The sequence below is a fragment of the Neolamprologus multifasciatus genome, chromosome 11, assembly GCF_963576455.1.
Source record: "Neolamprologus multifasciatus chromosome 11, fNeoMul1.2, whole genome shotgun sequence".
Taxonomy (NCBI): domain Eukaryota; kingdom Metazoa; phylum Chordata; class Actinopteri; order Cichliformes; family Cichlidae; genus Neolamprologus; species Neolamprologus multifasciatus.
The window spans coordinates 128,848-140,993 of NC_140449.1; the positions used below are offsets into that span (position 1 = coordinate 128,848).

At 41.9% G+C, this 12,146-nt stretch overlaps 1 protein-coding gene across 1 annotated transcript in view; it reads right to left on the minus strand.

The window, feature by feature from the left end:
- Positions 1-669: 669 nt before the first annotated feature.
- The window catches only part of LOC146507524 (protein NLRC3-like), a 39,163-nt gene continuing 27,686 nt past the window's right edge, over positions 670-12,146 (minus strand). Inside the window, exons 12-13 of the mRNA XM_085176200.1 lie at positions 4,791-4,837; positions 670-4,642 (exon numbers count right to left, since the gene is read on the minus strand). Coding sequence (XP_085032326.1) covers positions 4,083-4,642; positions 4,791-4,837 — 607 coding nt within the window. The 3' untranslated portion in view covers positions 670-4,082. The remainder of the gene's footprint in view (positions 4,643-4,790; positions 4,838-12,146) is intronic.

Here is a 12,146-nt window from a genome sequence, read left to right on the forward strand (position 1 = left end):
TAGAGAGATAGAACTTTATTAACCCCTCATGTTTATCCTCCAGGATAATATAGCATATAGATATACACATATACACAAAACTTCACCTTTCAGGGGACAGACACTATCTCTACTTTCAAGATTAGGCTTCAAACTTTCCTTTTTGCTAAAGCATATAGTTAGGGCTGGACCAGGTGACCCTGAATCCTCCCTTAGTTATGCTGCAATAGATGTAGGCTGCCGGGGGATTCCCATGATGCATTGAGTTTTTCCTTTCCAGTCAACTTTCTCGCTCACTATGTATTAACAGACCTCTCTGCATTGAATCATATCTGTTATTAACCTCTGTGTCTCTTCCACAGCATGTCTTTATCCTGTCTTCCTTCTCTCACCCCAACCAATCACAGCAGATGGCCCCGCCCCTCCCTGAGCCTGGTTCTGCTGGAGGTTTCTTCCTGTTAAAAGGGAGTTTTTCCTTCCCACTGTCACCAAAGTGCTGCTCATAGGGGGTCATATGATTGTTGGGTTTTTCTCTGTATCTATGAAGCGCCTTGAGGCAACTTTTGTTGTGATTTGGTGCTAAATAAATAAAATTGAATTGAATTGAATTGAATATTAGAAACATTAGTTGAGTGTTTTTAGTATAAAATGGTGAAAGTCCCTCTTTTTGCTCCTCCCCTCACCTGTGGATGGACGGTGCTGTTACCGTGGTGACAGCTTGGATGTGTTTCAGTCCTGCCTGGTTATCACTGCAGGAATCTTTACTTTCACATTTATTACAGGTAATAACTCTGATTTTTCTGTTTATTATGAACTAAATGTATCCTGATACACACAGAGATGGATGAGCAGAGGTCACATGATGAAAGAACAAACATGGAGTCTTTGATTTATTTAGATATTTATTGATGAATGCAAACAAACCCTGACACTGAACCATCGTTGAGCTTTCACAGAACAAACCTGATCACATGACCTGCTGACCCAAACAGTGAAAAGCTCCATGGCAACAACAACAAACAGCCTCACATATGTTAACAGAGGCTGTTAGAAGCACAGAGTCTTTACAGTCTTTCTCCTGTTTGTACACAGATTTCTGCACATCTTCATCACAGTTACTCACAGACGTGCAGAGTGTGTGGATATCAAAGCTAAGTTTCCACCATGTTTGTAGTCTGTACTGGGACTCATGGAGCATCTCTCTATGAGCACTCAGTGCTTTAAACAGTGAGTCCCAGTTTAACCAGCAGCCTTCACACCACACAGACATGGAAACTTCAAACCCTCAGACTGAAGTCACTGGTAGTCTCTGGCACCAGCGACTGCGCTAACAAACACAGCAAACAGTGAAGGTTTGGTAGAGAAAGCTGGTTGGGTAATACCAAGTACGCGGCGGAGGAGGCGGGGTTACATTACTAGATGATTAAACATGGAACTATTTTGCTGATAATAATTGAAATGATGAAAGAAAATCAACATGCTATTTATGCAAGATAATTCATAATTTTATAAACTGGAATGATGAAATTATATTGGCTGGATCTGATTATTGGGGGGGTCATGACCCCGTAACCCCCCTGGAAATTACGCACCTGGTCCTGAGGTCAAATCCACCATCTTTGTTTCAGTGCTGAGCTTCATGTTCTCCCGTGTTTGTGTGCGTCCTCTCCGGTACTCCGGCTTCCTCCCACAGTCCAAACACATGCAGTTAGTGGGGTCAGGTTAACTGTGAGTGGTTGTGTCTCTGTGTTATTCCACCTTAATCAATGACTTCCTGTTAGCATTAAGTGCTTCTGTAGGACTGATGTCATTTTCATGGGTTGATCATTTAAATGAAGCTGGACTCAGATGCAGTAAATAAGTTGATTGATCATTAATGAATAAAGCTGGTCAAATACATCACGTGGACACATGTGATTGTGTATTGTAGTATTGATCCCAATGCTGGTATTAGTACTGGATCAATAACACTGGATGGATGTGTTCAGCATGGAGCCCCTGAGCTGTGTTAAAGACAAACATGGAAAACTGACAGGTCTGTGTCATTCACAGTCTGTAACACTTCTAAACAACAGAGGCTGACCCAAGTGCCTCAGAGCCAGGCACGCTCACATCACAGCTCTCTAAATAAGCCAGTTTCAAAATAAGAGCTGAAAGCTGTGTTTGGTTGTGTTAGCTTATTATTGTGGAGACTAACATTCAGTGATCATGTGTTCAGACTCATAATGATTACTCTCATAAATCCTGATCTTTGTATTTACTGTGTGTTGGATCAATAACTGAGATTCATCGTATCACACAGCTGTGCTGCTGCTGCTGGTGATGTCAGCACATCTGGAACAATACGGGGTATCTGCTACCAGACTGAGCAGGACGTGAGACCTGTGGACTGTTTAAAGCTGTCCCTCCACAGGTCACTCAGACCTGATCCACACCTCAGTGATATTCTCTGACTTCCTCAGTAGAGACAGAAACCATTCAGATCTGGGACGATCAGCTGACTGATGATGTCACACAGACTGTGTTTTTCAGGAACAGTGATTCTGATGTGAGCCTGCTAGCTGACAGCAGACCTGATGAAACCACATGTTCACATCTGTGAGGACAGACTGGACTCTTTGACTGCACCTTGGTTCTCCTCAGAGGTCTGTACAGGAGCATGTCCACCCCCACTGAAGATCTCAGTCACTGTGAAACATAGAAAGCTGCTTGTGTAGCCTCTGCCTCACATGTAGATACAGCTACAGGTTTCTCTGTCAGTCAGACTGAAACAGTGTCCTGATGCTGCATTATTCAGCTCTGTGCCCCAGTCAGCATCACTGTGAGCTACCAGTGTCAGTGTTTCTGCCCTTTTCCTGTAACACTACACTCAGCACAGGCTCAGCTGCTATCCAGTGTTGGACTTTGGCTTCAGCTGCTGTGATATATCCTCTAACATAGATCAGCTCTGCTACATGTTGTTAGATAAGTGCAGCTGCCTGTCATGTCCTGATGTTTCTCTGGGTCAGCAGCTTCTCCATCAGAGGTTCACATGGAGCTGATCCAGTATCTCCAGTAACTGTGTTCTGTGCCTCACTGGTTCATCCTTCTGTCTGTGTGACGTCAGTCAGATGTTGAAGTTAAACTCTGTAATCTTCACTGTGTCACAGAGTTCAGTGAGTCCCGTTATTCACAGTATCAATCAGATCATCAGAGAACAGCTGATCAGCAATCAGTGGTGCCAACAGCACCTCCTGTGGTGAGAGGATGCAATAATGCAATGTAGCATTTTTACACTGAACACTTCCAGTCATGGAAACTGTCTGTTGGATCTGTTTGACGTTGCTTTCTTGTGTTGCTTTCTTGGTTAGAGTTCCTCACAAATGTCCAGATTATTCTTCTAATGAGGCGTCGACCATGTTTTCAGTTCTTTGGAAGAAAACATCGCCCTTTGCCATCCTTACTTTTCTTTGACTTCTTCAAATGCAGCTGAACTCCAGCTGGTATTTTATTGGACTTTGCAGCTGTTTCTGGTCATCAGTTCATTCCTGCAAACCTCTGAACCTGAACAACAATGATGCTGCATTGCTGGCTGATCCCAAAAGGTTGATTCTGTTCATCTGGACGTTTTCAGAAACGTTTGCTCACTGATCAGGTGACTTCTTCAGTCTCAGCTGACTGCAGCTTTACAACCTTACAAACAGCACATTTGCACAATGACTGAAACCAGCAGCAGCAGCACCTGATATATATGATACTAATATAATACATATACATATATAATCCATACTAATGATGAAGGAGCTGAGCTCACAGTCCATTGTTCATTCAGTGAACTACTCAGTTTATTTTGGGCTCAGAAATGCTCACTCTGTACATCACTGTCAGCAATAGACTCATTCTGCTGTGTGGACAGGAGCACATGTGACATCACTTCCTGTTTGTTTGTGACTGAAGAGGAAGAAGTTTACAAGGAATCATTTAGAAGAGTTTCAAACATCAACTGATTGAATCCATGAATCTGAAAACATGTTTGTGAGTGAAAGAGACAGACATGTACAGACTGAACTATCTGTTCAACAGTCAGAGTGTTTCTCTAACAGGAGACACTCTTTACACCCCACTCAGCACAGGGACACTGAGGAACCAGGAGACAAGAGTCTAAACCCAGGATAAAGAGTTTGAGTGAATGTGGTGTTGAAGGTGTGGAGGTGGATCAGAGTGTCAGAGGAGACTCTGTAGAAGGACAGAGTGCCAGCAGGACAGTCCACATACACTGCTGCTCTGTTAGAGACAGAGGAGGAGGAGGAGGAGGAGGAGGAGGAGGAGGAGGATGATGATGATATTGGTGTTTGTCTCTTATTGTGCCTGACATAACGAGGAACATCATCAGAGCAGATCAGACTCCAGGACTGATCATTCCATCCAAACACACAGTCACTGTCTCCTTTCCTTCTGATGCTTCTGTAACTCACTGATATAAAAACTCGTCCTCTCCACTCGACCTCCCAGTAACAGCGACCAGTCAGACCATTTCTACACAGCAGCTGATTCCAAACATCAAATCTGTCTGGATGATCAGGATATGACTGAACCTCCTCCACACGTGTCACCTTCCTGTTGTTGTCAGACAGTTGGAGCTTTGTGTTCACTGTGTTTGTGTCGATTGTGAGTTGACAGGAATCTGATGGAGAGAACAAACACAATCCAGCTGCAGTTATTGATCCATCATCTGTTCATTGATTGACACTTTGATGATGACTCCTGACATGATGAAGATGGTTGAATGTGTGCTGCTTTGTTTTCATGAATCCCATTAAAAACACACTTACACTTCCTCAGACCTGGTCTCAACCATCGGACTCCAGCAGGCTCCACCCTGAAAGGAGGAGGGGGGTCAGAGCAGCACAGTCAGCATGCACACATGGACATTACATGGCTCTCATACACACACTGTTACACACTGAGCTCAAAGCTCGGCTCCACTGTTTTATTCAAAGAAATCTACATTTATTTATCAGCACATTTAAAAACAGGTTGAGCCAAAGTACTGCACAGAGTAGAGATAAAATAGGAAACATGCACAGTAATTACTATAAAGACTCGTCAGAATTGAAAGCTACAGAGTACAAATGTGTTTCCAACCGGGTTTTAAAAATGTCGAGTGTTGGTGACGACCTGATGTGAAGGGCGACTGTTCCAGAGTTTGGCTGCAGCGATCGATAAAGCTCACCTCTGTTTTTACGTCTAGTTCTGGTCAGAAGCTACTTATCTGCAGACCTGAGGGCTCGACTTGGATTATTTTGTTAAAGAGAGATAAGATGGAGCCAATCCGTTCAGAGATTTAAAGACAAACAACCAGATCTGGAAGTGGATTCTACGACGTACTGGTAACCAGTGGAAAAAGCTGGAAAAAGCTGGCGATGGGTCGTCTAGCACAGACCCACCGCTGGAACCAGACAATTGATGAGGGAGAGAACTGTGACAGCGCCGTTCCTTCACTTGACCTCAGTCGCTCTCGTCTGCTCCCTCGTAACACTGCTCTTTATTGAGGTTACATGAATATGCATAAGTTCATTAACATATGACGTCTTACACAGGTATGAACAAAGAGTACCAGTCTGTGCATAGTGTAGGTATGTGTGTGTGTGTGTGTGTGTGTGTGTGTGTGTGTGTGTTCCAGATGTGACCCTGTGACCCCAAAGCTGGTGCTAAGAGTCCAGTGGTCCCCCTAACAAAGGGCTCTTATACTAAACCAGACACAGAGTAGGTGTCCTCCTACACCAGGGGTCTCAAACTCGTGGCCCGCGGGCCAAATGCAGCCCGCAGGGCGATAGTTTTTGGCCCCCACCTTAATATGAAAATTTAATGTTAGTTTGATAATGTATGACACTTTACATTGTTGTGTGCGGAGCTGAATTAACCCACCAATCAGGGTGGGATATGGATCTCAGGGGACACCAGCCGGGCTTGATGCAAGCAGGGAAACATTTCTCAATGAGTAAAAGTTACAGCAGCGTTGCCCTGGAGTGTTTCTTTCTTTTCTGTGCCTGGCTGGCTTCCTCCTTTCTTTTGGGCAAACGCGGACATGCGCCCCAGCGCGCTGCGTTCACAACACTTCAAAAAAAGTTGGGTTTTTTAAGTTTCTGCCCAGCGAGACATTATACGTATATAGATTTATACACACGTCAGTGGGATTTTTAGTTATTTTTTCACAGAGAGAGATCTCATATTAACTCTCAAAGTGATGTGTAGGCGGCGGGATAAAAGAAAAGTAATGAACTCAATGCAGCCCAATTTAGTCTGCAGTCACATAGCGACACCTGTTCATCAGCAATAACAGTCCCCGGTAACCCGGACTAATTATAGGGTCGCACTGTAATTTGTGCGTCGATGTTTTTTATTTGCATCACTCCATTTGCATTGCAGCATACATGAACATTACATATATTTCAATATAATGTAAAAGCAGTCAAAACAACTGTCAATGGAAAATTGTACTTAGTAGTCAGTATAATCTTTTAATGATATAAGTTTGAATATGGTAGAATACTGCATGTAACCATTTGTGTTTATTGAAAAGATGTCTCATCCTAGGAAGTCTGTAACATTCCAGGGTGTTCTGGCTTTCACCACCACATCCTAGGAGCATGGGAAAAGTTCGTACCTTGTTTTATTGTTTTACGGTAGGATTAACGTAGTTATATCTGTTTCCAGTCTAAGTGGTTTTGGTTTGATGAACTGCTGGACTTTCCAGACCAGCAGTTTTAGGGAAGTCTTTATGGGGTCACACTCTGACCCTCCCCTCACACACACACACCACACACACACCACACAAGCACTCACTGAAGTGTATAAATAAAGGACCAGGGCAGTCCTCAGGGCGGGTCTCTGAGTCTCACTCTAGGCTGCCCTTGCTAGCAAGAAAATCTGTGTGTTTCTCCTCTCTGATTCTCTGCTGAAGAAGTGTTTTAGAATACATCTCTTAACATTATTTGGTCCTTCGAGCCGGATCAGAAAACATCAGAACTGTTATCTGTGACTCTGTTCCAAGATCCAGCACTGATTCCTGACGCTGTGGGGAGCCAGCACTGAAGCCTGTGCACAGCCCTCTTAGACGAGGACAGAGCCCCAGGACGTGAATTCGGGTCTGGGCCAGTGGCCTGGTCCACGGCACTGGGATTCAGTCTGATGATCCGAATCACCAGTGAGATGTCGGAGGGTGAGAAACACTATTTTGGTATATAAAACGGCCGCAAAGGTTTAAAAGTCACGTGATAAAATAGGTTGAGTTCGCCAAAAGGAACTGTGTTTAGACTGGGTTTAGAGGTAGCCGTGAAATACTTCGTGACAAATTAGCGCGCAAATGTCTATATGTGTGTGTGTCTGGAAGTAATAATTGATTTTACAGCACAATAAGCTGCTGAACTACTTCCATTTTTGTTTTCTTTGCTGAGGCTCAAGTACTGGTGACAAAGGAGAACGGTTGAGTTTCATCTCATAAAACTGATACCGCTTCACCGTTAGGGTGAAGTCGAAGGCCGTATCAGTAAACCACTCTGAAGTCAAGCGTGCCAGCGACGGCCCAGAAAAATCTTTGAAAATGGAGAATAAACAAGCGAAATTAACACCTGATGAGAAATGTTTAGAAAAACAACAAGCCGGAGCAGGACAAAAACAAAAGAAAGGGAGAGGAATGCATAGTGGAAGAGCAAGAGGTAGAGGTAGAGCTACACACACACCAAACAGTGGCTTTAGCACTACATGCTGGAGGTGTGGAAAAGAGGGACATTTTGTACGTGACTGTAAGAAACAAAGAAGACAGTAACTCAGAATAGGATAGCAGCTCAGGTGAAGAGAGCAGTTCAGAATAGGAAGAACGTAATAATCCCTCACCAAGTGAAAATTAGAGATCAAAGTAGTTTAAAGTAGTTTAAAAAGGGTTGGAAACAGACCCGAATGAATAGATATAAATACAAGAGGAATAAAGTAAAACAAACAAAAGGCTAAATTACAACTTATCTTTAATGTATTCATACTAATAATAGCAAGGATAACAACCTGTAAATTGGTGTTAATGATGAAATAATATTAATATGAAGAGGCACCTCAGTCAGTTATGATGTGAGGTGGATAATTGTTGAAAGTAATCTGCATTAAGCTTAGGGTTGCTCAAATTCAGTACAATGACATATGAAGTAAAATAGGTAAATATTTGAATTAATTAAGTGCATAGAGGCACTTGACCTGTTTGAAAACCTGTCATCCTGGATGAGACTTTGCTGAGATATAGAGCAAACCTATAATAACAACTAATATGCTGAACCCTGTATGAAGCAGCTGAAAACTATATGATGGAGAAGCTGACTTTAATATGAAACCACTGTGAGGTTGTGTTGTGGTCTCTTCTGAGCTGATGAGCAAGCTACACATTATCAGATCAGGAGCTGGCTGAGAACTCTTCAAAGAGAGGGAAATAGGACTGTGATAACTGGAATGTGCAGAGTTTCCGTGAGCAGTTTTCCTGCATCTTGACTCATGTGTGTAGAGTGTTCATAGCATCAGCATCATGTTTTTGTTTATTTGTTTTGTTGGGTTGAAAAATAGTTAAATAAACTTGTGATCATATTTATGGATCACGATAGCACATGCCATTGGCCGAATGATTTATGTACGCAGATGAAAAAAGTGAGTGTTAATGTGTCTGACGTCACAGTGTTTTTGTGCGCTGTGTAAAAGTAATTGCCTCTGATTGTGAGAGCGGTGATTCTGCAGGTCACCAGCTATTAAAAAAAAAAAAAAAAAAAAGAGTAAAAAAGAGACAAAATTTACATTGTAGATGAAAAATAATCATAGGAAAAAGGTTTTGTGTTGATCAGCCAAGAACAACTACAATCTCACTTTCTGCTTTTAAGAAAGGACAATTCACAAAAACAGAGAGAGAGAGAGTTGTGTGTGTTGGTTAAGCAGTGATAATAATAATGAACATGTTTTAGTTTGTCACTTTCAGGTGACAAGCAGACCTGAATCAATTTTCCACATGCAGCGGTCGGAAGAAAGTTATAGTTTAACATCATTAGAAACATTCAGGCCAAGTTATTACAACTTATTTACAGCACCATGTGTCTCTCAAACTCACAAGCGAGCTCTCACTCCTCCCTGAAGACAAGGAATGCAGCTCCAAAGAGCAATAACATGGCAGATAAAGAGACAGCAGCAAAGTCCTGGGCAAAGAGTCCCAGCAAGCAGCAGCAGTGTGGACAAACAGCATCAGAGAAGAAGAGCAAACCCATCATCCTGCCTGATTGGATGAATGGCACTGTGTTTCCAACAAGCTGCAAATTCTCTGTGCAAGTGAAAAGAACGTTTGAGGAGAACTGAGGAGACTGTTGGAGTTTGACATTTGCCACCTTTGGAGAAAATGGCAAGAAGAGACAGTGAAACACAGGACAAAGCTGAAAGAGAACTGCCTGCTATTGGACTGTTGAAGTGGGAGAGGACAACAGTGAGAGTAAGTGTTTAATGTGGGAAATCAAAATTGGGTTAGCAAACCTGGGAAAAACAAAACTGTCTGCTTAAGTGGGAAAATTGTGAAAGAGTCTGAAACACTGCAAAAAGAAACATACAAAATCACACACACACAAGCAGAACATGCATTAACCCTACTAACACTTCCAAACACAAGAGAGCTCATGAAGATTAGACAACATCTTAAGCATGTGAGTCTGTTTACCATCTTGTCCAAGTCACTTAGTGTGATGCAAAGATCAATGGACTCATAGCACATCAGTTAAGAAATGATTAAATAATAGCAGAGAAGTGTGTAGGACAGGCAGCTTTAAGAACATGCCCTGCTGGAGATGCAGCTCCACAGCACACACATCCATTAAACCTGCCTAATAACACAAACACCCATGCAATGAAAATTAGCTTGTTATCTCTCATCAGTGTTAAAATAGTGTGAATTTAACAGACACTTGTTATCAAATGCTGAATTTATCCAATGCAAAAATTGACTCTCTGGGTTGCAGGACAACAGTTTAACTTTTGTGGGAAAAAAGATTCTGGTTTGACCACCCACTGATCAGACAATAAATTTAGTTGTTAATACAGTAAATTGGGAGATGCTTTCTGCTTGATTGATGCAGCACAAGTAATTTACTGTATGAGGGAAATTCTATTTTTGTGATAACATTTTGAACATGCATTTCTGTTGTCCTGTCATCTTAGTGGGTTAATAGCTGATATGCAAATTAGTTGATCGTTCTTAGATTAATGAAAGGTGACTGAATCTTAGCACGAGTGAATGAGATGTGTTGGAGCTTGTTGTGTGTTGAGTGGAGGCTCTAAAACACTGAGTTTCCTGTTTTGATGTGTGAGTGTATCCTGTACTTAGATACACAACTCTGAATACATAAGAACAAACTTCTTTTGTGAAATAGCTGATGACATGTCACATGTTTTATGATGACGGGAAAAAGGAAAACTGAATAAAATGGGTGTGTGGCCTAAATGAGTGAAGAGCACAGACCTGGGGATTAAACTCATAGCTAATAACATATTAGGCTTATGTTGTGTGTTGTGCAGCTGATGGTTGGTTTGGAGTGAATCTAGCTGATGATTTTTCTTTTGTTGTGAAGTTAAGCCTGCCAATTAGTATGATGGTATGATAAACCATGCTAATGGTATGATTTAACCTCCTGAGATGAGGAGCTTGTGTCATGACGTAATATGGCCTTTTTATTTTGTTACTTTCACAGTGCACTGAAAGTTTTGTTTGATAATCTCTGTTTGAGCAGATCTGCACGATTAGAACAGAAAGCGCTGTACGACACGTCGTCAAGAAAATTGTTACAAGTGAACTTCTCCACATTGAAATGGGCTCAGGAGAAAGCCACTTATTTGGGACAATTAGAAAATGAGAGACCCTGCCCAAAAAGGATTCAGCGAGGTAATCTGATCTAGGGTGGCTGTAGCTCAGGTGGCAGAGCGGATCAGCCACTAACCGGAAGGTCGGTGGTTCGATCCCAGGCTGCTCCAGTCTGCATGCCAAATATCCTTGGGCAAGATATTAACCCCATGTTGCTCTCCGATGCATCCATCGGAGTGTGAATGTGTATGAATGTTAGATACTGCGCACTTAATCTTAGAAGTGCTTGTGTGAATGGGTGTGATTGGGTGAATGAATTAGCTGTATAAAGCGCTTTGAGTGCTCGGACAGAGTAGAAAAGCGCTATATAAGAACCAGTCCATTTACCATAAAGTTCTTCTTTTTCTTTTTGAAATGACGTCATTTTGCTGAGGGTGGAAATCAAATGCGGCGATAGTTTCCACTATCAGCAAAGAAAGAATGGATGAATGGATGAATGGATGAATGAATGGAAATAAAAACAAACTGACTGACTGGTAAAAGCTGACAAGACTTGACCACGACTCAAAGTTAACCTCCACCTAGACAGGACAAAAGGGTGGATGAATTTATGTGTTTCTTTTTACAGGAGCAGAAAGATGACAGCAACATCTGAGGTTGCATACCAATTTAACTTTTAAATGCCACTTTCTGTGTCTGTGAATCTACCAGGGGTGTGTTATTCATGGGTTTGTGTTGCTCACAGAGATTACTGTGAGAAAGAGTGTATACACCTGCGCAGCGCTAACATTTACATTTTCTTCTCTACAGCATTACAGTTCTTCATGTGGTTTGATCATGTGATTTATAACAGGACAACTAGTTAATGTTTTTCTACTACAGAATTTCTGGGTTAATGTGTGAAGAAACTGTGTTTACAGGTTATGAGTTGGTGATGCTGTTACACTGTGTTTCCTGTGTTGAAAACTAGTGTCACTTCTTTCCACAGCTATGGATGGCTAACTTTATGGTCTTTTTATGGCACCTCTGGAAACTGTCGACCTGTGTCTGACCATCGGGATGGTCAATGTGTGTTGCTAATGTTTGTTTTTCTAAGAGTACATGTAGAGAATTCAGCAGAAGCGAACAAGTGACATGAGAAAAACAAATAAGAGATGCAGTGTTTATGGAAATAATTGTAGTTTACTGATTTGAAAAAACCTGCACATGATACTTGTCTTGCTGATGTTGAATGCTTTATTACTCTTATGATATAGTTGTTTATAAGTGTGAAGTTTGATTTCACTTCCAGATCTTGTTTTTCAGGCCATGATGGTGT